This window comes from Lontra canadensis, unplaced genomic scaffold, assembly GCF_010015895.1.
Source record: "Lontra canadensis isolate GAN:19392208 unplaced genomic scaffold, GSC_riverotter_1.0 scaffold91, whole genome shotgun sequence".
Classification (NCBI taxonomy): Eukaryota; Metazoa; Chordata; class Mammalia; order Carnivora; family Mustelidae; genus Lontra; species Lontra canadensis.
In genome coordinates this window covers 5,873,800-5,901,797 of record NW_022631085.1, presented here as the reverse complement: position 1 = coordinate 5,901,797, position 27,998 = coordinate 5,873,800, and the positions used below count along the sequence as shown (strand labels likewise).

General features: G+C 48.5%; 1 protein-coding gene across 2 annotated transcripts in view; it reads left to right on the top strand.

The window, feature by feature from the left end:
• Positions 1-27,998, top strand: part of SNX29 (sorting nexin 29) — a 473,687-nt gene that overhangs the window by 164,095 nt on the left and 281,594 nt on the right. For both annotated transcript variants that reach the window (XM_032836282.1, XM_032836283.1), the window contains exon 14: positions 19,228-19,310. In XM_032836282.1, the coding sequence (XP_032692173.1) occupies positions 19,228-19,310 (83 nt within the window). The remainder of the gene's footprint in view (positions 1-19,227; positions 19,311-27,998) is intronic.

The following is a 27,998-nucleotide window of genomic DNA, read 5'->3' as shown; positions in this document are numbered from 1 at the left end:
AAGTTTTACTTGTAATCCACTTGAATAAATAAACCTTTTGCTCCTCTTTCTCTTTTCATCTTCTGTGACTCTTAAGATAGGAACGTTAGTCTATTTCAGTAAGTCACTGAGTTCTCTAATCTGCCTTTGTGATCCATTACCTTTGTTTCCCTTTTCCTTCTAGCTTCATTACTGCTCATGGTTTTATCTTCTTTATTACTGATTCTTCTGATTTCTCCATCCTTTTTTTATGGCATCCATTTGAGTCTACATCTCGGTTGTAGCATTTTTAATTTCGGTTTGACTAGATTTTAGTTCTGTCTCTGCGGTAAGGGTTTCTCTAGTATCTTCCATGCCTTCTTCAAGCCCAGCTAGTAGCCTTAAAATTGTTTTTAAATTCTAGTTCAGACATCCTACTTAGATTTATGTTGATTGAATCTCTGGCTGTCCTTTTTTCTTCCTTTTGGGGTGAATTCCTCTGTTTTGTCATTTTGGAGGGGAAGGGAAAGGCAAAAGAAAATAATTTAAGAAATTAAAAAAAAAAAAAGGGAAGTACAAAACAAGTTAGATCCTAGGTGTGTTTTGGTCTGCTTGTTACAAGAAGCTTGTTAGATAAGTAGGAAGGAAGAAAACAGGAAAAAAATTAAAATATGTAATATATAAAATTTAAAAATGGCTTTTTCTGTATCTAATAAAAACAAAACAAACAAAAACCAAAGACAAAACAAAAGAAACCAACCCCCCAAAATGCTAGATCCTGTTTTCCCTAGAGCTGAAGCTTTGCAGCCCTCTGTGACCAGTAGACATAGTGTGGGTGAGGGGTTTGTGCTGGTCTTCTGGGGCAGGTGCCTGCTGTTCTGATTCTCAGGTGGAATTGCCCTATACAGTCTATTGCTTAATAAAAGCATAAACAGACACATATATTGTATATAACATTTTTTTCTGAAATATTGGAAAAATGGTTTCAGACATGGTGATTCCTTACTCCTAACGCCTACATTTATTTCCCAAGAATAAAGACCATATCCTATATTACCATAATATTATGATACCTAAGAAGATAAATTCACAATATTTAACCTGTAGCCTGATGTGGGGAAACAAAGACAAAAGGAAAAGTTAAATTTTCCTCCTATAACCTATCGACAAGCTTGAGACAAGCAGAGTGACATTTCTTTAGGAACTCAGATGCCTCGAGGTTAGTACATTGCTAAGGGCAAGAGGCAATTTTAGCCCGTTCCCCCAGGATCCTTTGAGTCTTCTTTAATACATAAACATTCTTTTGGGAACTTCTTTTATCTCTGCCCCCCAAAGGTACATGTTGTAGCCATTCCCCAAGCATATGACCGACTGATCTCCATCTGAAGGGTCTCATGACTAAGGTTTCATTAGACAGTTATAAATGACTTTTGCTAGCATGACCTTTGGCTCCCTCCAAGTCCTGGAAACCCCACTTCCAAAATTCCAAGGAGAATTTTGCCAACTTTAAAGTAGTTAATCAGTTAATCAGCCACCCCTCCAGAGCCACGTGCAGCTTATTCTGCCCATGGGTCCTATCCCTGTGTTTTAATAAAACCATCTTTTTGCACCAGAGACATCTAAAGAATATTTTTCTCAGCCATCAGTTCCAGACCCCAGAACACTCCAAAATGAAATCACTCCCCATAGTTCTAATTCCTTTATTGTTCCTAAAATGTTTTTTTATTCCAAGTAATTACCCCCCCCACACCGATTCAGGCGCTAAATGAAGTAGATGTGTTCATGACCTTGGGTTGTCGTGTTGTCAGACCCTCTCTGAGCCTGAGTTCCGTGGCGCGCGCTCCGTGGCGCGCGCTCCGTGCTGCATCTTGTACAAGGCCAAGTTCCTGCTTCTCAGGAGCCCCTGCCTACATGCAGCCATGTTACAAATAAAAGCAAGGAGGGTTTCGACCTCTTAGAGTTTCCTGCTGTTTGCTGTATTCCTGAGTTGCAATTGCCTTTATGGCAAAAGGCCTCCAGTTCCCTCCTGGTCTGGAAGACCACAGTGCCTCATCTGCTTCCTGAAGGGCACAGGATTTCATTCACCTGTGGGGACTGACCTCTATAAAGCCATCTTCAGAGCTTTGCAGGCACATTGTTCTGGGCTTCTGGAATTTTCTGGGAATCTGGAGGCCAGAGAACAGACACTGCTTGTAGTGTCCATCATAGTTTCTCCTCCTCAAAGGTGTGTGGTGGAATCGAACATAGTAGGAAAATGTTGTCATCAAATGAAGACAAGCAGCAGTGACAGACAACTTGAAGGAGCCCATTTTGGGGTTTGTTTTGTTTTCTTTTCTTTTCTGCTCAACTCCGGTCAACTTGCAGTCATTATCTGTTCAGGGAAAATAATTGTGTTTCCTCGGAGCTGTGTTTTAGTTGGCCACACCCCGTGGGCTGACTCTGCGTCCAGGTGAATGGGCCTGTTGGAGCAGGCCAGGGGAAAGTTGTGCTGTGGTCATGGAACCATAAGCCATCGCGTAGGGAGAGCTGTTGGTAGGAACCTGGACGTAAAACTCTGCGGTAACCTAAGTTTTAGATCCCATCTTTGCTTTGACCCAGAAATTGCTGTCCCGCAGTGGTCTCTGGAATTGGTTGGAGTGCCACTGTTTATGGGCAGTGAGGCTGGGAGGGGGGCATCTCAAACTGGAATTTCTACAGGGGCCAAGTGGATAATGGAAGTGAAGAAAGCACTGCACAGGAGAGAATAGGGAGTGAGGGGACCCTGGGACCCTGGAAAGCACTTGCCATGCCTGAGGGAGGCAGCCAACTACTCGTTGCCACCCATGAGTGGCTCCGAGTGCCCGCAGGCCATCTGTAGTCACACACTGACCTTTTTCCAAGATAAGTTGAAAACCTAGATCTTGGAGGGGGATACCTTGATTTTTAATTACTTGAATCTAATAAAACCACATCATGCACATGCTCACACGCACACACACACAGACCCTCTGATTGTCCCCACACCCCAGCCCCCCGAGGGTCTGCAGAGCTGGTCTTCCAGACACACAGCCCTGTATAGTAACCTTTGTCTTTCTCTCTCTCTGCTTCTTGGCCTCCATGGTTGTGTTTTGTTGTTCCTGTTACCTTTGGCTTTGTTCTGTATTTCCTGCCTGTGGTCTCAAGAGGCTGGGGTTTGAAGAGACCATTGTGACTTCCTCACTAGCCGTTCACCTTGGCATTCAGATGTAGGATGCGTGTGCCTCCCAAGGCTTCAGCAGTGACAAGAGCTCCTCCAGAGCCCGTAAAACCCCCAGACGCCACACCCCCTCCCTGAAGGAGGGCAGCGTTCTAGGCCTCCCCCCATCCCCCATCATAGGCAGGCTGCACAGTAGTGGTGAGCACCCCTGCCCCCACGCCAGATGCCACTGGAAGCATTGGCTCGGTTCAGCAGCAGTGGTCCTGTTGGCGTTGGCACGAAGGAGGTGAGTGGGTTTCATGAACCGCACCCCTCTCAACTATGATATTTATCAAAGTAATAGTACTAGCTGGGCCATGTTCCTCTCAGATCCTATATTAATGTGCTGTGTTTATAAAGCACAATTTTCTGGCTTTTCAGGGCCCAGTATGAACTACTGAACCATTTCAGCCCTACTTATTGGGTTGTTAATATAAACCTATGTTTTCATTGGTTGCAGGACTGTTTCTTCTTCTTTTTTTAACACATCTTTTTACTTTGAAAAAAAAAAAAATCTGCTGAAGAATTGCGAGCATAGTGGAAGGACTCCCATGTACTCTCCAGCCAAATAAACTAGTCGTTAGCATTTTGTCAGATTTGAAGCAGATTTCTCTTTATCTATAAAAACGTTATCCTGATCATTTTTGAATGTTTGTGTTTCCTAAGAACGAGAGTATTTTCATGGATACCTATCATGCCAAGGTAAAAGTCAGGAATTATATCCCTGATCATGATAGTGATGCTCATCTTCATGTCTAACCAGGGAGGCCAGTTAAGCCTTTTATGGCCATTTTCTTGGCCTGATCTGGAATCTGGTCCAGAATCTGGCATTGCTTTGAACTCTTGAATCAATTAGATCCCTCTTAATCTGGAGCCCTTCCACACGGTCTTTGTTTTTCATGGCCTTGACTTACGCATTCCTTTTCTGGCCAGTTGCTTTGGCGACCGTCCCTCAGTCTGGGTTTGTCCGCTGCTGCCTCACGATTAGAGTCAGGTTATACATTTTTGACAGGGTTTTAAATTAATTTCCTCTTGGTCCGAGACACGGACACGAACTGGCACACAGACTTACAGTCTGATGGAGGGCAGAGCGTGATACGGAGATGTGAGCGTGAAGGAGCTCTGGGCCCGGCCAGAACTTGGCTCACAGGTGGATCTTGTTGGGCATGTGAGCTGGTTTTTTTTTTTTAAATTGTGAATCAGTGTTTTAAGATCTTAAAACTTGACCGAGAAATCCGGATTCCCAGCTACTTTTGAAAGGCTTGAAGATCTGGTGACACTGGGGCCCCTGTCCCGTGTCCCTGTTGTTGAGTCACGGATGCCCAGTGCAGACAGGCGTGTGCGCTCTCCTGAGACCCCTGCCTCCACACCACGTGTGATGGATGTCGGTGAGCGTTGTCCCTGCCTGCCTCCCTCCTGCGTGTTCCTCGCTTGGCTCCTGTGAGTCTGTCATCCGAGGCATCCAGAATGGCCTTGCAGTTACGCTCTGTCTGTATTCTGTACACGGGCAAGTGTTCTTCCTGGGACCTTCTAAAGGGAACAGTTGGCCCTTTCATAGCTGTTCCTTTTGCTTGTTCTTCCCTCTTTCAGGAGGTGGACTTACGTGGCTCTATTTACTGTTAGTGGTGCGGTTTGCATTCACTCTTACTAAAGGTGGCTCGTCACATAGAGGACCTTAGGGTGTCCCGGCCTGGCTCCCGGGGAAGCCAAGCTCAGTGAGAGGCTCCTTCAGCTCCCAGGTAATGTGGGAAAGGCTCCAACCCTAGAGGGGCCTGCACCAGCCTGGGACGAGTATTTTCCGAGGGGGTGAGGTTGAACTGGTGATCCTTCCAGTTAGCCTGGGGGAAGAGCACTTGCTGTTGATGCCTGACCTTGACACACTCCGGGGCGGACTGGTGTGTTATTGAAGGTCCTTCCCTTGCTTGTCACGTCCACAGAGAAATCCTTTTTTTTGGGTTAGGAGACAGTGATGCTAGAGCTCCCGTGTATAATTTATAAATAATGATGATGGAAAAGAACAGCTAACATTTATTTAGTACTTACGTACCATACACTTCATAGATAGTTATACTTAGACTCACACACACACACACACACACACACTTACTTTAATTGTGCCTTTACTATCTGAAGCAGGTGTTTCTGCTCTCCTATTTTATAGGTGATAAGCCAGGGCCCAGAGAGGTCAAGTGACTTGCCCAAAGTCACACAGAGGCAGGGCTAGTGTTCATGTTGGGCCTGTTGGACCTCCGGGCAAGCACTTTAATGACTTAAAGAACTGAAGTAAACAGAAAGCTGCATCAAGTCCGTGCCTTAAAGAAGTAACTCGAAAGGGTTTTGAGTGAGTGTAAGTGACAGTCAAGTATGATTCTGGCTGTTAAGTTTGGAGCCCTGTGATTTTCCTGTTGTGGTCAGGATATTTTGGGTATGTGTCATCTGCGATTAATTACCTTCATGAGTTGCTGGAGTTCTTTGGGCTGTTTCCCTGGCTCTGGGTATGAAATGTGGGGCCAGTGTGCCGTTCTGAGTGGAATTTGCCAGGTGGCTAATGAGATGGGGCTTATAAAAGAAGTAGTGAAATGGTGGGAACAGGGAGAGAGCACAAAAAATCAAACAAGCTTTTTACGTACGACTCCTCTCCTCCCTCCAGCTGGCAGATGAGACACCACAGAGCTCAAGTCAGAGAACAGTCAAGGAGAAACGCAGACTTCCTGGAATTCGGGCCGCCTGGGCGGTCCTGGCCCTGTCTTATTAGAGAAAATGGCTGGAAAGACCGAAGTAGTCAGATTTCTTTCTTTAACCTTTTTCCATTTTTTATTAAAGACTTTATTCATTTGATAGAGCACACGAATGGTGGAAAGGGGCCAAGGGAGAAGCAGGCTCCCCACTGAGCAAGGAGGGCGACACGGGGCCTGATCCCAGGACCCTGGGATCATGACCTGAGTGAAGGCAGACTCTTAACTGACTGAGCCCCCCACGCGCCCCAGTAGTCAGATTTCCTGTGCAAAGTAAAGGACCACTGTTTTCTGAACTGCATGCACTGGGGGAGTGTGATGGTGCCTTGGTGGGCTCTCGCTCCGATGGGGTTGTGCTGGGACAGTGCAGTGTGGACCGTGCAGCCCAGGGAGTGGTGTTTGGGCTCAGGTGGGTCCCAGAAGTGACCTGGAAGCTGGTTAAAATGCAGATCCCCGGCCTCCTCCAGAATGCAAATGTTGAGTTCTACAGCAGGGCCTGGGAATCTGCCTCAAGGCAACTTTTTTTTTTTTTTTTTTTTAACTTTAAACTCCTGAATATAAGCTGTTTGCTAAAAACAGAACATTCTTCTCCATAATGCATGCAGTCATCCTAATCAGAAAATTTACATTTCTACCATCTAGTTCTTTCTTTGCATTCAGGCTTCACCTATTGTCCCAATAATGGCCTTTCTTATAAAATGATTGATTCCAGAATGACTTGTTGCGTGTAATGTCTCTGGGCTGGAACAGATTTTTCCCCGGGATTTCCGTGACCTTGACACTTTTGAAGATGACAACAGGTCAGCTTATGGGGCAGAATGCCTCTCGGCGGGTTCGTTTGTTGTTTCTGAGATGAGGTTTGAGTCCGTGCATCTTGGTTACTGACCTCACCGAGGCAGTGCGTTTTCTTCTCTGTGCCGCACGCCTTCCATTTGTGCTGTTACTGATGACGGGAATTTTGATCCCTTGATCGCTCTGGTGTCTGCCACCCTTCTCTGCTGGGAACATCTTCCCCCTTTATGGCTGTTCAGTATCTTGTGGAGAGGTAGTTGGAGTCTATGTAAATACCTCATGATGCATTTAACTTTCCACTTACTGACAGGTTCCCAGATTTGTTTTATTCAGTGGCTCATCTATTATTATCATCAGCATTCTGATGGTCCAATTGTCCTGGATTAGTTGGCTTCCGTTTCCTTCAGAAATGACCCCATGAGTTGACATGGCCACCCTGAATTCCAGTCCAGCACCACACTCTTGACCTCCAGTCTCCTGACTTTATGGATTTGTTACTCCCTTCTCTGAAGCAAGAACCCGGCTCCCACTGTCAGTATGTTTAGGTATTCATTTACTTTCAATTAAGATATTAGAGTTTTTATTTCTATGTATTTTATTTTTCACTTTAAGTTTTTGCTTTAACTCCAGTTTCTATACACTGGAATAATTACTGTTCAGGTGGACAGTGCCATGATTCAACGGGTCCACACATCACCCTGTGCTCATCATGACAGCTGTACTCCTCAGGCCCTTTACCCAGCCCCCCGCCGACCTCCCCACTGGTGCCCGTCAGTTCTCTCTTGCTAAGAATGTTTCTTGATTTGACTCTTTCTCTCCTTTGTTTCCCTTTGCGTGTTTGTTTCTTAAATTCCATGTGAGTGAAATCATGGGGTATTTTTCTCTTATTTTGCTTAGCACTCCACTCCCTAGCTCCATCCACATCATTGCAAATAGCCAGATTTCATTCTTTTTTTACAGCTGACTAATACTCCACTGTATATGCACACCACACCCTCTTTCTCCATTCATCAGTCCGTGGACACTCGGGCTGCTTCCACATACGGGCCGCTTACACATATTCGCTACTGTAAGCATTTGCATCACTGAATGATACTCTTTGTCTGAAGGTACCAGTTCGCTGTTGCAGTCACTTAGGGAAAGATGGCTTGGTTGCTTCCATGCTCTGGCAGTTAGGCATAGGACAGCGAGGTTTTGTGTGGACGTAAGTTTCAGCTTGTTTGGGTAAATACCACGGTCTGTGATTGCTGGATCTTACAGTAGGAGTGTGTTTCCTGCTGTAAGGAACTGCCAGACTGTTGGGGAGTGGTGGTTCCACTCTGTTCCCACCAGCACCGAAAGAGAGTTCCTGTTGCTCCACATCCTTGAGGGGCATCTGCTGTTGTCAGTGTTGTGGGTTTCTGCCATTCTAACGGGTGTGGCTCGCGTGAGCTTTTATAGTCCTCGTTGTCTCTGGAGTCTGTTTGGTGACTGGTTTGCACACCTCCCCTGTGTGAATCTTGTTTTCAGGAGGGTAGAGACCTAGTCTGTCTTGTTATGGCTACATTTCCGTTGCCAAAATAATGCCCAATACGTAGTAGGTATGTGGGAACGAGTTGAATAAATGATAGGCTTTCTACGACATTCTGGATAAGTCCTCAGTATCCTTCCATTGTTGAGGTGAGTGAGCTAAAGTGCGGAGAGGGTCATCCATGCTGCACACGTGTGGTTAGAAGTTCTTCCTGTGAGACTCTCGCTTGGACAGATGAAAGATGGGTCAGGAGAGTTGGTGGTCTTGAGCACGCTGCTCTTGTCACCTCTCACCTTGCTCTTACCTCTGTTTCTAGGCCGAAAATTGAGGATTAAAGTACCTCAAAGAATGGTTAGGATTAAATGAATTAATACTGTATTAGTTCTCAACAGTTAATAAATTGCCCCAAAATGTAGCAGATAAAACAACATTCTTTTTTTTTTTTTTTAAAGGTTTTATTTATTTATGTGTGAGAGAGTTATAGAGAAAGCATGATTGCAGGGAAGAGGTAGAGTGGGAGAAGCAAACACCCTGCTGGGTAGGAAGCCTGACGTGGGACTCGATTCCAGGACCCTGGGATCATGACTTGAGCCAAAGGCAAATGCTTAACCCACTGAGCCACGCAGGCAACCGAAACAACACCATCTCGTCTCCTAGTTTCTATGGGTCAGGAATCTGGGCACAGGCTGTCAGGAGGTGGTGGTCAGGGGTTGGGTGGAACTTTCGTCATGTCAAGGGACCCCTGGGCCTGGGTGGTCTTCCAGCCTGACTCACCAGGCTGCTGGCAGACCTCCTCCCTCACGAGGTGGGTCTCTGCACACTGCCCTTCAGAGATGGCCTACCGTGGAAGTCTTGAGAACAGAACTGGGTAGTCAGGGAGCACTGTGTGAGCTACCGCCCTTCCACCACTACCTACTACGACCACCGCCACCACCGGGACCACCACTGCTGCTGTCCCCACTGTCACCACATCACCTACCAGTGCTACCGCCTTCCTTCTGCGGGTGTTGTCAAAGAGCTGGTCAGAACCGGAGCTGAGAGTTGAAACCAGGTTTGTCTGATTCTAGATGTTTCCAGTTGCCTCTGCTACGCACGGGAGTTGACTTTTCTGCTCTGTACCATGGTTGCTGGGGCTGGTCTTTTTGGGACCCCCGGATTGTGAACTCCAGGGGGGTAGAGAGTCCTTGGCTCTTCTGGGCACCCTCCTGCCTTCTGCACCCAGCCCTTGTGCAGTAGATGCTTTCTGATGACCTTGTTAGTAGACCTCCAGCACCCTGTCACATGGAAAACTAAAACTGGGAAGTAGAGGAAGCTCCGAGGGGGGTTGTGTCATTTTTGTTGCCTGATGCCTTCCCTTCACCAACCTCTTGCCTGACAACCAGTGAAGTTCTGCCGAATGAATGAGAACGGATTGATAGCTTTTGGGCGCCGACACTCCAGCCCCCGTCTGGAAGGGGAAAGCGATTGACCGGAGCTGCAGTTGACCCGGGGCCATGCTCAGTTGCCCGGCGACTTGCACACGCTGCTCTGTGCTGTACGGAATAGAAGGCAAATGGTGCTCTGAATGTGAGCAATTTTCAAAGAATTAGAAGGTGGCAGTGAAGTAGTCGAATCTAGAATTGACCTTGTTCTTGGATTCTGAAGTCAGGTCGGGATGTAAGAAGGAAACCTCAGTCTTCCATGCAATCCAGCAATAGTGACGGTGCTGCTCTTGGGAGGCAATGTGGACCTCTGCGTGATGGGAGCCTGAGCAAGCCGGGCTCCACTGGGCTTGCCCTGCTGAGAGGTTCTAAAATGAATCTTGTCCACGGGTCACTGAGTCTTCGGAGCCTCATTTCAAACTCAAGCTGTGAATCGGCGACAGACAGCCTCAAGTCCCAAAGAGGTGTTCACACCTGTCACCCTGTTGATACTGACATGTGCCTGGTCTCCTTTCTTCAAACAGGAAGGGTATTCATCACAGAGCCGAGGAGGAATGCAGTTCCAGGGGCTGGAGGGGCGTGCGGTGGAGGGAGGAATGGGGACTTTTTGAATGGGTACAGTCTCCACCGTGCAAGATGAAGAAAGTTCTGGAAATGGCTGCACAACAGTGTGAATATACTTAATGCCACTACACTGTACCCTTGAAAAAGAAGAAGGCGGTCGATCTCGGGTGTATTCTATTAAAAAAATAGACAAAGGCTGAAGAAAAGGTACAGAGAGATAGTGGCAGGACGGCAACTTTGTCACTGTTTGTTTCTTTTCCTGTCCCCTGCCTGCAGTAGGCAGCTTCTGGCTTTATGGTGTCTGTCTGTATTGTGGACCCTGGTCAGAGGGGATGCCTCCCAGGTGGGCACAGCGGTGAATGTGGCCCTATCTTCTCCTCTGTAACTTACTTTACTTTTTTTTTTATTAACTGTTTTTTTGGTTTAATGTACGTGCAGTACAATTCACTTTTTAATTATCTTTTTTTAAAGATTATTTATTTATTTATTCGACAGAGAGAGAGATCACAAGCAGGTAGAGAGGCAGGTAGAGAGAGAGGAGGAAGCAGGCTCCCCACTGAGTAGAGAGCCTGATGCGGGGCTCGATCCCAGGACCCTGGGATCGTGACCTGAGCTGAAGGCAGAGGCTCGAACCCACTGAGCCACCCAGGCGCCCCTACAACTCACTTTTAAAGACGTTAAGTTATAAGACTTAAGACCTGCACAGATAAACGGAACCCCACTATCACAGTCAGCATGAACACCTGTTGGCTCACCTCCAGAAATGGTCACCCGCCTCCCCTTTGCCGTCAGACCCTTCCGCAACACCTCTTGCTTGGCTCCTGGTGGTCTGTTCCCACCCCCGTCATTTGGTCTTTCCTAGAACACTGTATACATGAAATCCTAGAGCATGTAGCCTTTGGAGACCGGCTTCTTTAATTTAGCAAATGTTTATGGGCTTCATGAAGTTGTTAAGCATCAACAGGGCGTGGATTTTGTAATGATAAGTAGCGTTCCTTTGTATGAATGTGTCCTGGGTTTTTCAACCCTTTACCCACCGCAGGGCACTTGTTCCCGATTTTGGGGGGATCATGAATAATATTGTTACAAACATTCATGTAGATATTTTGTACGAACAATACATTTTCAGTTTTCCAGGAAAACCCCGCAGGAGTGAGTGGCTGGGTCATTTGACGAATGTCTGTTGAACCTGATGGAAAGCTCCATATTGTTCCCCAGAGTTGCTGAGCATTTCTGCATCCCACGCAATGTCTGAGAGTTTCAGTTTTGCTGCATTCCCCCCAGCACTTCATAGCATCAGCACAAAGTTGTGTTTTTTTTTTTTTTTTGTATTTTAATAAGCTTCTAGGGCTCTCTCACTGGATTTGATTTGTATTTCCTTAACGATGAATGATGTTCAGCATTTTTGTCTCTGTTTACTGTCTGTGTATCATCTTGGGTGAAATGTCTGTTCAGATAGGTTTCCCCTCCATATATGAGTAGGTGGTGGTATTTCCTTGAGTTTGGAGAGTTCATTATATATTTTAGACACAGGTGTTCTGTTGTCTATGTAATTTATAAGTATTTTCTCCCCATCTGCAGCTTGTCTTCTCATGCTCTTGACAATGTCTTTTGCAGAGCAAATCTGGTTTAGCTTTTTTTTTTTTTTTTTTTTTTTGCTATTACAAATCATGCTTCTGCTGTTAAATGTGAGAACTGTGTGCCTAACCCAGCTTAGGCAGGCAGAGTTTCTCAAACATTGCAGGCTTGTGTGTTTTGCATTTGTCTGTTGTACAGTTTGGGTTACTATTTGAATAAGGTGTGAGGTATTAGTTGAAGTTCACTTTTCTGCTTATGGATGTGCAGCTGTTCTGAAAATAAGCATTGGAAAGACCATCCGTTCTCCTGAGTTGCCTTTGTGCTGTAGTCAGAAATCCCCTGTCCAGGGGCACCTGGCTGGCTCAGGCAGTGGAACATGGGACTGTTGGTCTTGGGGATGTAAGTTTGAGTCCCATGCTGGGTACAGAGATTACTTAAAATCTCAAAAAAAAAAAAAAAATTTTTTTTTCCACTTGGCCAGATTTGTGACTTTATTTCTGGACTCTTGGTTCTGTTCTCTTGCTCATTGTCATTCTACAATGCTCCATTCCCAGACTGCTGTACGCCTCTAGAGAAAGTCTTAAAATTGGGTAGTGCACATCCTCCACAACTGTGCTTCTATTTCAAAATGTTTTTTTTTTTTCCAAAATGATTTTGATTATTGTAGTGTCTTTGCCTTGCCATATAAATTTTAGAATCCACCAGTGCATATCTATGGAAGAAAAGCTGGCATTTCGATAGGGCTTGCAGGATATGTGTGGATCAGTTTAACTGACATCCTGTTTCAAGTCTGCCAATCCAGGAACCTGCTAATTCTTGCATATGTGGTTGTGTTTTGATATCTTCCATCAGTGTTTTATAGTTTCTTTCCAGCATATACATCTGCACTTTTTTTAAAAAAGATTTTATTTATTTATTTGACAGAGATCACAAGTAGGCAGAGAGGCAGGCAGAGAGAGAGAGGAGGAAGCAGGCTCCCCGCTGAGCAGGGAGCGCTGGGCTCGATCCCAGACCCTGGGTTCACAATCTGGGCTGAAGGCAGACGCTTAACAACTGAGCCACCCAGGCGTCCTGATCTAACCTTACTCTTAAATGTACCCCCCGCCCACCGTTCACTGGTAAAGTATATTGTTGGAAAACTTTAAAATGTCTTCTAATTCCATCATTCAGAAATGAACACTGTTAACATTGTGGTTTATATATTCCTATCGTCAATCTGTAGCAAACTGTATGTAAGGGGCTGTCTTAGGTCTGCTACCTTTGTACTCTGCTGCACTGACATAATGGCACCTCACAGATGTTCCTCCACTGAAACATATGCACTCCTCCCAGCGGTGCCGCTCCCTAGTGTCCTGCTGTAGGTGGATGCACAGGAGTGTACCCAGGCCCCCCTCCCCCTGACATTTAGTTTGTAACCAGTTCTTTTCGGATATATTCACAACACCCTCATGTAGGTGTTCTGAGACTTCTCATTCACTGGCTTTGGCTTCCTGGAAGTGGACTTGGTGTCCCGTTCTGGAGGCTGTCGAGTCATGTTTCCTAAAGCTCACCTCTGACCTGTGGTCATGGGTGGCAGAGGCTTGCACTGTGTGACTCTTGGAAGGTCAACGTCCCTCTGGACGAAGCTCGCTGGTCGCATTTGCCCAGGAGTCTACCCAGCCGAGGGACTCTGCACACCTAGGCTCAGCCGCCCTCATGGTTCAGTGGGGTCTTTCAGGGCCTTGCATTTTTGCCTTCGTACCTGTGCTTAATTACTTACCTAAATGTATATGGAACAACGTGAGACTTTGGAGTTAATGGGAATGGGTTCGAATCTCTGGTTTGACTCCCTGGGCTACCACGTTCCCATCTGCAAAACGGGCACAGTAAAACCAGCTTCCCGAGGTGCTAGGGACCACGCGTGTGACAGAGTCAAAGAACATTGTGGCCCTGCCTTGAACTCTCCCGTGTGACCCCCCCCCACCGCCCCCAGGCTGCTTAACCTCTTGCAGACTCCGTTTCTTCATCTGCAAAGTGAAAGGTAATAAAATTTGGGGATAATACCAGCCCTTCCTGCAGTCTGCCCAAAGAGCCTGTGTGTGACGTCCCTGAGGTGGCGTCCCCCCACGCAGAGGCAAACCCGATGTGTCGTAGAGAGGAGAGGGGCTCGCCATTATATGTGTGGGCCCAGCTTTTACCTGTCGGAGGCCTTGGCCCTGAGCTGCTTCTCCCTTCTTAGCTACCACGGAGGAATTTCTAGGAAATTCCTAAAGCTGCCAAGTGCGCACCTCTGCCAAGGTCCGTGCGGGCCACATTTTTGTAACAGAAACTTGGTTGTTTGCCGCTAAAATTGGTCTCCCGGTCTTGGGGGCTGTGTCCAGTCTGAAAAAGCCGCATTTCAGTAGCTGTAGGGTACCCAGGCAGCTCTGGGAAGCCCTGGGGCGGCAGTGGGGTGCGGGGGAGAGGATGAGGCTGGTGAGCGCATCTCTCCCTGACTCTGTCCACCTGTGGTCCCCCTTGTTCTCTTTCCATGGCCTTTTGTCACCCCCTTGAATGCAGTTTAGGAAGTGCACTCGAAAATACCTGCTCTTCATACCTTTATTTTAAAGCGTAGATTCTCTGCCCCAGATTTTGGTCACTGTGCACCGGCCTCATGGTTCGGGCCACGCCTGTGTCCCAGCTGCATTATTCTCTCTTTGGTGTTCTTTCCGTCCACTTTTGAAAACCCTTGAACTTCTTTTCAAAAGCTTCTTTCTATCACAGCAATATATGGAAAATCAGTTTCTAAAAAATCTACTAGAAGAATATCTCCGTGTTTTAAAAAAACAATAAAAAGATAGGTAAACCTCTAAAATGATCTTGGGAATGTACCACATTTGGAAGGTTCTGTTTAAGTTCATTCTCTTTGTGTGCTTCTCCTCTTTGATGGAACTATGAGGAAAGTTAGGTCCCACTGCCCTTGAGAGTGCAGAGAACTGGGTAAGTTCTCAAGGGTGAGTGGGGAAGGGGGATTTCTGCAGGTTTGTGTCTGTGAGGTTGGTTTTCCACTGCAGTTGGCTTTGGCCATGACAGACGGGGTTGGCCTGATGGAACCCTGCTCCTCCTTGTTCTATGGTTTTCTCGCCGCTGACATTGTGATGGCTGAAGGTGCCTTCCAGCTACATCTCCTCATTGGAGGCAGGTGCGTGAGTTACAGCCGGAAGGCCAGATCCTCCGAGAGGTGCTAGTGTTGATGGGTGGATCCCTGACAGGTCGCCAAAGGGGTGAAGCCCGCAGCTGACCTGGAGCCCCGGTGACTGTGCTCAGGACTCGGTTTCCTAGTGGCCCACGTTCCTGGAAGGTCTGAGTGCGGGCGGTTCATAGCAACAGTAGCATCCCTGCCCCTGTTTTTCTAGGTGGTCTGTCAGGGTTTGATAGTAAATCAACTCTGTTGGTTACAAAAAGAAGCTAGATATGGGAGGGCGGTCTTCAGCTGGGCAGTGGCCTCCTAGAATCAAAAAAGGGGAAAGGAGAAAAGGGAGTTGCCCTAAGCTCTTCATGGATGAGGTGGCAGACGCCTGTGCGTCCTTGCTCCGGGCTCTCCTCCACACAGGCTCACGCTGCACGTATCCGCCATGTAGACGGGGTGGCCCCCACCCCCACCCCGCCCCACAGGTGACAGGTGGCCTGCTCCGTAGCAGCTTCAACTTTCCTCCTCAGCGTTGTCTTTAAATGCTCTTAGTAAATTCTTTAAGTCTTACCAAAAAACCAAACAAACAAACAAAAAAAGCAACAAAAAAACAAACCTGAAGAGACTAGGTTGTAGACGTGTTCTTTGTCTGCAAACCTCACTTCGCTGTAGATGATTAGGGAACGTAGCTGAGCAACCAGAAGAGAAAAAGGCTCAAAGTAAGACCTGTGACCTCACGGCTCAGAGGAGTCTGTTGGGATACTGCCCGCGTGCACAGCTGACAGGGCCGTGTGGTGCGCACACTCCCTCATGTGTGCACACACTTGGGGGGGTAATGAAGAGGGGAGGCCCTGTGGCTCCGAAGACCCAGCCTGTGAGCGGGGGCACCCAGAGCCCTGCTCATCGGGCCCCTTACCTGTTGAGGTGGACGGGTACCGGGCGAGGGGACCTGCGGTGGCGTGAAGGCCCTTGGTGGGGGAGGGGAAATGAGGGAGTGTGCACCATCCTGCCTGTATTTTTCACCTGCTCAGAGGGCCTCGAGCCTCTCTACAGTCAGGATTCATTTAGTTAACTAATGCATTCTGTCGTCTCATGAGGTGTCAGTTGAAAAGGCATTTTTAGATTTGGTAATCATAATAGACCTGTGTAATAAGAATGAGGAACTCTCTTTGGCTCTCCTAGCTGCAGATTAACATCCTGTCAGCTGCTTGCAAATCAGTTGTCCAGAGGCTGGGAAGTATTTTGTTGGCCTGGTAGTGTGCTTTTTAAGTTTATTTTTGTTAGCAATCTCTCCACCCATCGTGGGGCTTGAACTCATGACCCTGAGATCAAGAGTCCCATGCTTTTCTGACTGAGCCAGCCAGGAGACCCAGTAATGTGTTAAGTTAAATTTTTTTTTTTTGTTTTGTTGGGGCAGGAGCTCCCTGATTTTCATAGCCTCCTGCCCCCTACTCACTCTTAGTCCTGGTTGGCTCTTCTCCATGGCCTAGCCTGTGTGACTGCAGTGTCCACAGCCTTCCGCATTCCATCTTAAGAGACACCGTGTGGGAGAGGATGCTTAGGAGCCTCAGTGAAAGTAGTGGGCTGGACGGGACCCCCCCCGCACACACACACTCTCACACACACACTTTGACCCATACCAGACTTTGGGTTTCGTTGCTGCCGCATAGTGAGGTAAGCTGCAACCATTGGAGAGCCTGGGCCAAGGGCGGAGAAACCCTTGCTATCATCCTTGCAACTTCATGTGAATCTCTGATCATTTAAAAAAAAAAAAAATTGAATGCAAAGGACCTCAATTAGGTGTTTGAGTTTCTTTCATAAAGCGTTCCAGTGACCGGAAAGTGTTAACTTTCCCCAAAAGACAGACAAGTTCATGGGTACGAAATTGTGTGGGATGAATTTATGGTTCCCAGAGGTGCGTATCCAGTAGTTTGATGTACTCTGCAGTTTCTCATCTTGATGGAGATCAGTTTATATTAAAAACCTTGGTTTTAATCTGTTACATCTCATTTTGAGATAGAATCTCTAAGACATTATTAAAAAATCCAAACCAGAAGGAAAGCAGCTGCTGGAAACATGTCCATGGCAGCTGCAGAAGCGTAGAGCACCAGGGCAGCCGAGGGCTGACCCGTGTGCTATGAGCAAATCAGAGCCCGGTAGCAGACGTCGGCACGGCTCACCTGTCAGTCTGCCTCAGTGAGCCTGTGTGTTCCGATGCGCGGGAGATGAGCTGCTGGGAACCCTTGTTAAATGAGGCCATATAGAAATGCAGAGAAATTGCTTTCCCTCATTTGCAGGCCCTATGTGACTTGAATTCACACGTAGAGATGAAGAGTAGGTTGGGATGAGTGACAAGACTCTGCTGAAGGAATCCAAGAAAACAAGCTGTACGAGCCACGTGTATCGGGGAGCATTTCCCTCCCCCCAGTCTTTCCAGGACTTGTTAGTTGCTTGGCTTCAGAAGTTTGCTATTCACATCACAGATGGAGGAAGTTGTAGACAGCTTTACAAACGTCCGGGAGAGGCAGTCTAGGAGGAGGGAGGGGGTGATAAAGGGGCTCCTCCGTGGCTCATTCTCTAGGGCTTCCGAGATGAACGTAGCATTCTCAGGTGACTCCTAAGTCCTCGGGAGAGTCTGCAGCTGATGATGGTCTTTTCTGCCAAAAGTGCAGAAAAGCAAAAGGGCAAGCAGGGCTGAGGTGTTGTCAGATGTGTGGAAAACAGTACTGACGATGGGCAGTCAGAAGTTCATACCCTGAGTAAGTGTGTGGTGCACAGCCGTACCCAGGAGCGTAGTACGCATCCATAACTAGATGGAGTTAGAAACTGCCTGTGTGGTGAGTTGTTCAAGGGGACAGCCCAGCTGCGGAAAAATGTAGAATACCCGGTTTTACAAAGTAACTGATATTCGAGTGTTTTGGGTTTGTAGTGACGACATGAGTGTGGAGGAAGGCTTGAAGCATATATACTGGGTTTTCAGCATTGGTTACTATGAGAAAGGGGGGTTGGTTAGTGGATCAGTGAACAAAGCAAGAGAAGACTTCAAACAAAAAAATGAAAGGAGTGTGAAAAATGTTTCATCCAGGGAAAACAGATTTACTTCACATGTATGCACACATGCCTGGAGAGAGGTATGATAGGATAGCTATGAAAATGTCGCTGGGATGGATTTCAAGGTGTTGGGCTTTCAGCTGACTTGTACATTCCTGCTTAAATGTCCTTGGACTCTTTTGCAATGAGCATTTAAATTTTTATGGTTATAAAAGAAACCCAGTCTTAAAGCTGTTTTCATATTGAGGAAGTGTTCTTTCCTATTTAAAGGCACTCAGACTCAAGACCTTCGGGTGGGAGTAGTAGATCAGAAAATGTGGAAGAGGCAACTCTCCCTGGGGACAGTGATGAGAAACCAAGTTTGAATCCTAAAGGAAACTGAGCAAAGCTCTTTGCGGCCTTGAGGACAGAGCAGCCTGGGTTGCTGTCTTGGCCTTGTGCTTTTCTTATGACCTTGACCTTGGCCATGTTACCTTAGTCACAGACCTTAGCTGTGCCCCAATTCCTCTTCAAAACTGAGAATGCTAATTGGGTCATTGTGCCCAACACACGACAGGCATTTAAACCGTTTCCCAACGAATGCTGCTTGATTCAGTGAAGTCAGGAAGGCAGAGTCTCAGCTGTGTGGTCCTCAGTAACTGGTTGTTTTCTCCTTCTGATCCTTGTGTTTTTTTCCTCACCCTGTGTACCTGAGAGTGAATTGGGTAGAGCAGGACTTTGATGGGGCCTTGTATAGGGTATAGAGTCTTGTGTGGAGGGGGGTTTGGACGAAGCTGCTGCTTCTCTTTATGACTCAGTTTCCTCATCTGTAAAGTAGGTGTTGCCACATGATGTCTGGCAAATACCAAACGTTCAGTGCCTGTGGCCATTAATAAAAAAACGAGTATTCCCCAGGCTGAATAGGTGGTTCTTAGTGTGTTTTTCCGTAAATGGAGAGAATATTGCCAAGTGTGTACCACCGAATAGGCACCCAGCAGCTTGACAGATTCAGATAATCAGAGCACAACCCGTGTCCGCATCCTGACTCGGTGGGAGCTGGAACCAGTTAGCACTTCGTTACGGGTGAGCGGTTTTTGCAGGCATTCTGCAAACGTACCTTTGCAAGTGTAGTCTTCTCCAGTGAGCATCTCCAAAACAAAAAATGTACTAATAAGGTGAGCCCCGTGTGTTTTTCTTTATAAAGATTGCCCCCCCGCTTCAGTCTAAATTGCCAGCTTTTAAAAATGTATTTTTTTTTAACGTTCTTGTACCTGCAGAGAAAACGAGGTGCTCAAAGTCCAACTGAAGAAATACGTAGGAGCTGTCCAGATGCTGAAAAGAGAAGGTCAAGCAGCTGAAGGTGAGGGGGAGACCGAGCCAGGGCGGGGAGGGGGCCGAGCTTTTTAATTCTTATTAGCCCGCATGCCTGGTGCACAGGAGCCAGCCACGCAGTGCGGGATGAGTACTCATGCAGATGAGGTCGAGAAACCGTGCTGGTCACGATTCTGGAAAACAAATTAGACGGAACATCCTGTTGTGTGTTCTTGCTGCGTGCAGCACTAATGTCGTAAGACTTACTTGCTGGGTCACTAGCAAGGGTTGTGTTAATTTGCACGCTCAGGAAGTTTTGTATTTTGGGACTTGAGGTACTTGCCAGAGAGAGAACCTTGCGGCATGGTTAAGTCCCATCAGACCAGGGGTGAAAGCAACAGAACCCCAAAGTGGTGGAGAACCAGGGCTGTGGAGTTGGGCTGACCTGGTTCCAGCCCCAGTTCTGGGTAAGCCCCTTCGTCTCTCTGTACCTTAGTTGACAGTCCCTACCTCGCAAAGTAATCCATCTAGACATCTTAGCATGATGCCTAGTATCGGTAAGTACTGAATACATTTTAGCTGTTGATACTCTTAGTCAGAAATACAAGTAGATAGAAAAATGATCACTTGACCAAGATTGCACTAAAGGAGGCGATACCATATGCTTCCTCTCTCCGCATTTTGACTACAGTGTAATCAACTAAAACGTTCTCGGTTTAGTTGCAAGAAAGGGTATTTCCCTTTGCCTGAAACGTCTTACAGCCTTCAGCCAATTTGCCATTAAGAGATTGACTTAAACACAAATGAACTCTTGGGGGTGTAGACACTGTAACAAAGGGGTGGACCCTCGAGGCTTACAGGTCTTGGGAGTCCGCCAGACCTGCCTCTGAATCCAGGCGCACCCAGGGTAATTTGAGGTGTTGGAGTTATTTGGCATCTGGAAGTGGAAACCTCCCACCAATGGTAGTGGCGTGGATTGACCAAGACAATGAACATGAAGTTTGCAGTGTGGCACCTGGCCTGTCATGGGCGTTCAGTAAGTGGTAGTTATGTTTCTGTGGAATAGAAGGAGACAGCATTGGAATCTGGATGTGGGTTGCATACTAATAACAGAGAGGCTTGAATTTTGTTTAAAGCTTTTGTGTTGATTACGGTCTCTGTTTGATTGGCTTCAACGTGTTGGTGATTATTATTATCACTTTTTTATTACATGCCTTGCTTCGTTCATAATTGGTCTATAACTGTTACTGGTCTAGGGGTTATCATTGCAGAATTAATCACGTCTTCCTCGTCCCTTTTTCAAACAGACGTTGCTGTTATGGTCCTGAATCCGTGTCACGTGTGTTCTGTGGGTGTTGGTCTTTTGACTTTCACTCCCCATCTTTGTTTCCCCAACACCTCACTTTTGTAGGCGCTCATTCCATCCGTGATGTGTCTTGAATGAGCAGTATTTGTGTCCCCTTTACCCTTCCCGGGCAGCTTCTCATCTCTTTCCTTGGGGCTTTGTCACCTGTGAAGAGTAGGTATTTTTCCTGTATTTTAATTTTTTGACTTTTCTGTATTTTAGAAAGTTCATTATTGGAGGCTTAGGAGAGCTTAAGGGACTCATACGTGTGTCTAGGAAGAAGTGAACTCAGGTCATTTTCCTCCGAATCCCTGGTTCTTTGCCTTACAGAGTTCTTAGAGTCTGCCGAGGCCATCACCTGGGGAACACACTAAATACGACTGTTCTCAGGTAGGAAGAACGCTGCTCTTGCCACCAGTGGTTTCGTGGATCTAGGATGGGCCCCACAGTTGCACTTCTAGATACGTGACTCTAATGCCGTGATCCGTGGATGGCACCCCACTGCCTCCTGAGAAATCCATACTCTGCCTTCTCAGAACTAGGGTTCGGCTCAGTAAGGATATTAAACCTAGGAAAAAAAGAAGCACTGTTGGGCTTGTGTTTGAAAAACCTCAACATTATAAAATACCTTTTGGAGTATGAGCATTATGGGAGTCCTTACCCTGTGGGTACATGTTTGGATCTCTTTTATCCCGGCGTGTGCTGTCTGCGCCCTCTCTGGCCTCAGTGTGATGGCATGTGGGCCGCTGTGTCCTCAGTGAACTGGCCTGACAGTTGAGCTTGCAGCGCGGCTCTTCCTGGGTGTTTGCTGAGTTCTTTTGCGCTCCGGCATTTCTGCTCTTTAGCTCTTTGTCCAAGGGGCCACTTCCTCCTGCGCGTGGCCCATGAACAAGAGGGTCACGGCCACAACATCGGGGAGACCCAGCACGCCGTGTGATCCTAGCAGCTTACACTGGATGTGGGCGCATGAATGACTTCCATGGAAGGACACCAAGGACTCCCCTTGCACGACTGATTTAGGGGCCACTTGACCTTTCTGTGACTCCATTTCTTCCTCTGTAAAAAGGGAATTGCAGTCGTGACTTGCTCACGGGATTTTGAGAAGGTGGAGGTAGGTTATACACGTGAAGCACTTAGCATCCTGTCTGACACGGGGCACTCAGTACGTACTGACCACTGGTGCTACTGGTCGCTAGCTCTGCCTCTCTCAGCCCTTCTGTATGGTCCGAAAGTGAGGAGGAAAACCATATGTGCTTCACAGGCTCTTGCAAGGATAAATATTAATTAAGGGAGGTAGTTGAGAGTACATGTCCATGTCTGAGTTTGGGATCTAGAAGATGCTGTGGTGGACAGAAGGATGGTCCCCCCAGCGACATTCATGTCCTGGTACCCGGGACCTGGGGACATGCTTCCTTAAGTGGCAGGAGAGACTTTACGAATGTGGGGGAGTTAAGGATTTTGGTAAGGGGAGATGATCCTTCTCCACCCAGGTGGGCCCCAATGTAATTACGAGGGTCCTTACAAGAGGGAGGAGGTTCCGGGGAGGGAGAGATGCGGCACTAGAGTGTGGAGCGAGCCATGGCCCCAAGCCAAGGAGTGCGGGCATCTTCCAGAAAGTAGAAAGACCAAGAACTGGGTTCTCCTCTCAAGCCTCTGGAAGGAGCGCAGCCCTGCTGACTATAGCCTGTCAGATCCTCAAGACTCCTGGCCTCCTGAGCTCTAAGAAGAAATTTGTGATGTTCTAAGCCACCAAGCTCGTGGTTTTTAGAGCAGCCGTGAGAAATGAACACAGATCGTAGTTGAACTGAGACATTAATTTCACCCCTGATGGACTTGGGGACCATTGTCGTGAACGCCTTTCTCCCCTGTGTAGGCGCTTGAGGTTTTGAAGGTAGGGTTTTTAGTCACAGGTCCTGGGTGGACAAAACAGGACCTCAGGGGAGATCTGTGGCCTTTGAGTGGCTGCACATGCGGGACAGGAGAGCCCACTGTCCCTCGTGCATGCACATGCATGGTGTGCTTGTCTGGCCCAGCGTGGGTGTTTGCCATCACCGTCTGCTCCGGACTCGGGAGGTGACGCCTCCAGGCTGTATGGTTGGGGCCTCGCTGTTTGGTGGACTGTTGGTGTTCGTCTTTCTGTGTGGTCACTGGTTGTGTGCGTAGCTGCGGAGGCCGGTTTCTCAGTGTCCCACAGGAGGAGTTCTTAGCGTGCCTGCTGCCCAGCACAGGCTCAGCAGAACCTTGCTTGGTGCTGGCTTCTCTTGGCCTCTCCTGAGGAGCATTTCCCTGGGAATTGGAGCTGGCTCTCAGAACGGTTAGAGAGCTGGTCCTGCCAGCGGCACACGTCTTTCCTGTAGGGCCGGGAAGGCTGGGACCGCTGTCGTTCTCTTGTGTCCGAGTGAGGCCGACGCATAGAGGGAGGAGCCGAGCCGGGTGGCAGACAGGAGCTGAGCTGTTGGGGAGCCTGAATGCAGCCGTGCTGGACCTGACGGTCTAGCCCTGAGCTTTTTGTCACTAAGAGCGCTAATTCCGCCGATCTCCCCTGCCTGTTTGCAAGCTTGCATTGGGTTTCTGTAGCTCCTGTGCTCATGGTAAACTGGTAGTTCTTTCCTGGCTACGGAGTCCATCCTGTCCTCATGAGGGGCTCTTCTTTGTTGGAGTCAGTCTTTCCAGATGATGCAGTGTCCGCTGTGTGGTGAGGCTCTTGCTCCCACTCTCCCCCTCGTTACGTACCTTCCACTTGCTGTCTTCCTCTGCCTTGGCCCTTGTATCTTACCCCCAGTGATGGATCGAAGGCGGCATGCCCTTGTCGGGGGCTCCATTTAAGTAATCTATCACAGGTTCAGGGACAGAGGGAGAAGAAAATGGCCCGTTGCTTGCGGCCATCAGACTCATCAGCAGCAAGGCAGGAGGTATAGTGGGAGGAACTTGACAGAAGAGGGAAGCTTGGGAGCAATTTAAAAAACCTGACTCTCAGAAACAGAAGAAGTTTGAAAACAAAAAGCCAGTGGCCCACTCACTGATCCCCTGTTCAACACTGGTGCTTCCTGTTCTCACGGGTCTCTGTTTCCCGGGGCTCCCAGAATGTAGGGCAGGACAGTTGAGACCCTCTGATTCTATGGAGATGGATGTCCACAGGCGAAGGGGATTCCTAGAGCCTGCATGTGCCTTGGGCATGTGGGGTGTAACTTGGGTGGCCACTGGGTGGTCTCTAATTCCTGCCCCTGGTGAGGGAGGCAAAGCTGTCTTGGTCTGAGGCAGGCTTCTTGGGTTGCAGGGAAAACTGGCTTACGACTGTGCATGTGCTCCTGTCTCACTGGAGGAGGATAAACCTGGAACTTCATGGAAACATACATCAGATCCCATCACTCTGCCTTAAAAACCCACTGCAAACCTGATGACGATGGCTTCCAGTGCTGGTTGTGGTCTGGCTCTTGTGTTCCAACCCCACCTCCTCCGGCCCCAACCTCCCCCCTACCCCACGGAGCCACCCTGGCTGTCAGGCTCTTCCTCGGATGCACCAGACTAGTTCCGACCTCAGCGCCCCTGCAGTGAGTTGTCCCTCTGCTGCAGTGCTCTCTCCCAGTGTCTAGACGGCTGATGCCAGCCTGTCGGGCAGGTCTCTGCTCAGCAGTCACGTCCTCTGACCACCTTGTGTCACACTGTTTCTTTTTCTTTTTCTTTTTCTCTTTCTTTCTTTTTCTTTTCTGCTCCTTTTTTATTCTGTTACTTCGTCTTCCTCACAAAGCTTATCCGTGCCTCAGAGTGTCTCGATGGCTCATCGCCTGCGATGTTTGCTGTCTGTGCCCCCACACTGCCCTGTACAAACCACAAGAGTGGGGACCTGGCCTGCTCATCGACCTGCTCATCTGTATTCAGAGTGCCTTGAGCAGTCCTTGACCCGTGGTGTGTGCGCCACGAATGTTCCTGACGCGAATGACGAGAAGTGTCAGAGGAGCTGTTAGAGGACCTGGCCTCACGGCATGTACATGAGGGAAGACCCGTGGCAGCTCTGGAGAGCGTGGCCGGGGGCAAGTGGAAGGTCTTCATTCCGACGCCACGCCAGCCGTGTGCCCGACCCCATGTAACCCTCCTTACGCTTACACCTCGAATCAGGTTCTTCTCATCACTCATAGTTTGGTTTTCTCATAACTACGGTTCGCATATGGCTTCACCTTCCCTATGGTTTCGTCATTCAGAATTCTTGACTGCAGGAGTCGTAAAATCCAGTTTTATCCGGCCTAAACAACATGTCGCAGTGCCTGTCTTCAGAGATGTCTTGATCCAGGGGTTCCAGCAAAAGCAGGAGGTTCCCCCGCACCTCCATTTCTCAAGTCTGTTTTTTTCTCTCCCCAGTGTTGGCCGTGTGTACGGGTGTGTGTTGAAGCACCAGCCCTCTAGGGAGAAGGGCGCGATTTAGGGTGCTTGCTGATGCTCGTGGTGTAAATGCCCCCGCTGTGGCCGACTCCCGGCTGCCAGCACTGTGTCCCTGAGGCCCGCGTTGGGAAGAGTACGCGGAAGAGTTGCCCGCTGGGCTCCTGTGAGCTGCTGTTCCCCAGCCCCTGTGCCCCACCGGGTGCCCCCTCTCAGGCAGGCATTCTCATGCTGGCAAGGGGCTGCCTGAAGCTCTGGGTTTAATCATCTCAGCAAACCAGCCGAACAGTGTGCTTTTCTGACCCACCCGTTTCCTTGTAAACGTCTCCACCATCTTTCCCCCACTTAGAGCACAGCAGCGGTTCTCCATCTGGGCTTCACGCTGAATCCCCTGGGGAGTTGTAAAAACTCCTGTGCTCGGCCACTAGGAACCACTGCCCTGGAGGACACTGCTTTCGAATGAATGAACTTCAGGATCTGCCAGGGTGCTACAGATGTGCCAGCCGTCTGATTCCTGGCCAGCGGGAGATGTCTCAGATCAACTGAGGCTCTGCCTTTCATCTCCCATCCAGGTTTGGCCGCAGAACCGGTCTTCACAGAGGTTCCACCAATTAAGAAGACGGTGGGTGGAGGGGGGGAGGGGCGCGATAGAAGGTTCTTGCCACTGTTGAGTTAACATGGTACTCAGACCGTACTCACCCCTGACTCCCCTCAAGAATCCACAGTGGGCGTCAGGCACATCTCCTTTCTTTCTCTAGTCTTTCCCTTCCCCTGCAATCTTGGCTCTTTGTCTTCGTGCCCAGCGTGCCCTCCCTCTGGGCGCTGCTCGTGACGCTTCGGTGTCGCCTGGCCGTGCGTCCCCATCCTAACCACGTCCTGGTGCTGGCTCTTTGCCCAGCCAGTCTCCCTCTTCTGGGAGTGCCCTTTCCCTTCCACCTGGTCAGGCCAGATGCTGCGTTTATTGTGAGAGCCACTCCTGTCACCAGAGAAACTTAATTCCACTGATCCTTGAGTTTGCCACACTCCTGTGGCACTTAATAAGCAACAACCGAGGTCTGGCACTCTTGGGGGCCTGTCATCCTGTCTTTTGGGTATGTGGTCCGTCTGGCCGCACAGAGCATCTGGGTGGTCCTTGTAGACTTAGTTTTGTTTTTGTGTGTGTTGACCAGGTGCATGGTAGATGTGTGAGGAAACTTGTTGCCAGACTCCATCCAAGTAGTCCTAGGAGTGATTTCAGAGGAATAGGCAAGTTGGTATAGATGGGAACAGCGTTATCTGAGAAAGAAGAAAAGTTGGGGGAATTGATTTTCCTTAAAGAGAAAGAGAAGAATTGTTATTCTCCCTTTTCCCAGGAGGGACTTACACCACTCTGCCCGAAGCCCGTGGCTGGTCCCACCCACATGCAGAGGGGTCTGGGGACTGTCATCTCTGGCTGGTGGCAGAGGAGCCAGAGGAGCCAGCAGCCACCTGCTCAGGGGAGCAGATGCTCGTGCCACTCATGCTGGGTGCACATTTGACGCAAGTGGTATCTGTCTGCAAAGCCAGTTGTGTGGTTCCTTAGAAAGAGATCTCATACTCTATGGGCTTATTTTGGGACTTACAACCTTTAGAGTCTGGGAAGGAATGCTTGGTACCTTGTCAAGGTCTGTGGTAGAAAGACTATCCAAGGGCACCTGGGGGGCTCAGTTGGGTTAAGCCTCTGCCTTTAGCTCAGGTCATGATCTCAGGGTCCTGGTATCGAGCCCCGCATCGGGCTCTCTGCTCAGTAGGGAGCCTGCTTCCTCCACTCTCTCTCTGCCCCTCCCCTTGCTCATGCCCTCTGTCAAATGAATAAAATCTTAAAAAGAGGGTCCAAAAATGTGGCAAAGAAATGTCTGTAGGAAATACTGATTCCATAGGAAATACTGATTCCATTGTCAGTCATTAATTGGGATAAAGAGACCATGTTGTACCTACCCATTGTTGAAAGATGTTTCTGGTGTCCCCCGCACATCTTGGCTTGTTGATGGTAAGAAAGGATGCCCTTGGATTCACTCAACAGATAGGAGTTGAACACTGCCCATGTGCCAGGCACAGTTCTGGGAGAACTTGAGTGAATGAGAGATACGAGCTCTAGCCCTGAGCTGACCACTTAGTGGGGGAGACAGTGAGAAGGTAGACAAACAGATCATTGCAAATGGTTCTCTAGGAATCACCCGGAGAAATCTTTGGTTGACAGTGAAAGAAAAGGTCCCGTCCATTGGGTACCTGGAAGGTGCCAGATCCCTTGCCAGGTTCTTAGCTACAGCACCTCTCTGCAGGATTGGTGCTCTTGTCATCCCCGCTGGATACATGTGGAGAAACCAGGGCTCTGAGAGATGGATGTGGGCAAGACCACTGTATTAGTGTGCCCCAGAGAAACGCCGGCACGCACACATACTCTGCAACCACACGTGTATGTACAAACAAGCATATGTAGAGATGTGCGTCTGTGTATACACACCTGAGTCCACGGGCCTGCCTACACCTCTGTCGAGATGGGACAGATTTAAGGAATTGGCTCCTGCTGTTGTAGAGTCTGGGAACTCGCAGGGGAGATGGCAGGCTGGAGACGCGGGGAGGAGTTGGTGGTGCAGTCCTAAGTCTGAGACCATCTGGAGGCAGGAGTCCTGAGGAGCTCAGTCTTTACTCTTAGGGTCTACAGCCTAAGGCCTGCTCCCCTTCCATCGAATGAGGCGCACCCACATTATGGAGAGGAAGTTGCCTCACTCAAAGCCTACTGTTAAAATGCTATTCTCCTCTAAAAAAAATGAATACTTTCATAGTGGCATTCACACTAGGGTTTGGCCAAGTCCCTGGGTGCCGTGGCCCGGGCACACGGACATGTGAGATGAACGTGCCAGTCCTCTGCCTAGGAAGAGGCCAGGCCAAGGTTCTAGCCAGGTCTAGGCTGAGAGCTTTTCCCGCCAGCCCTCCAGCTCTGTTCTCCTGGTGCTGTCATTCGTGCTAAGGTCTCTTGCATCATCTTGGGCCCCAAAG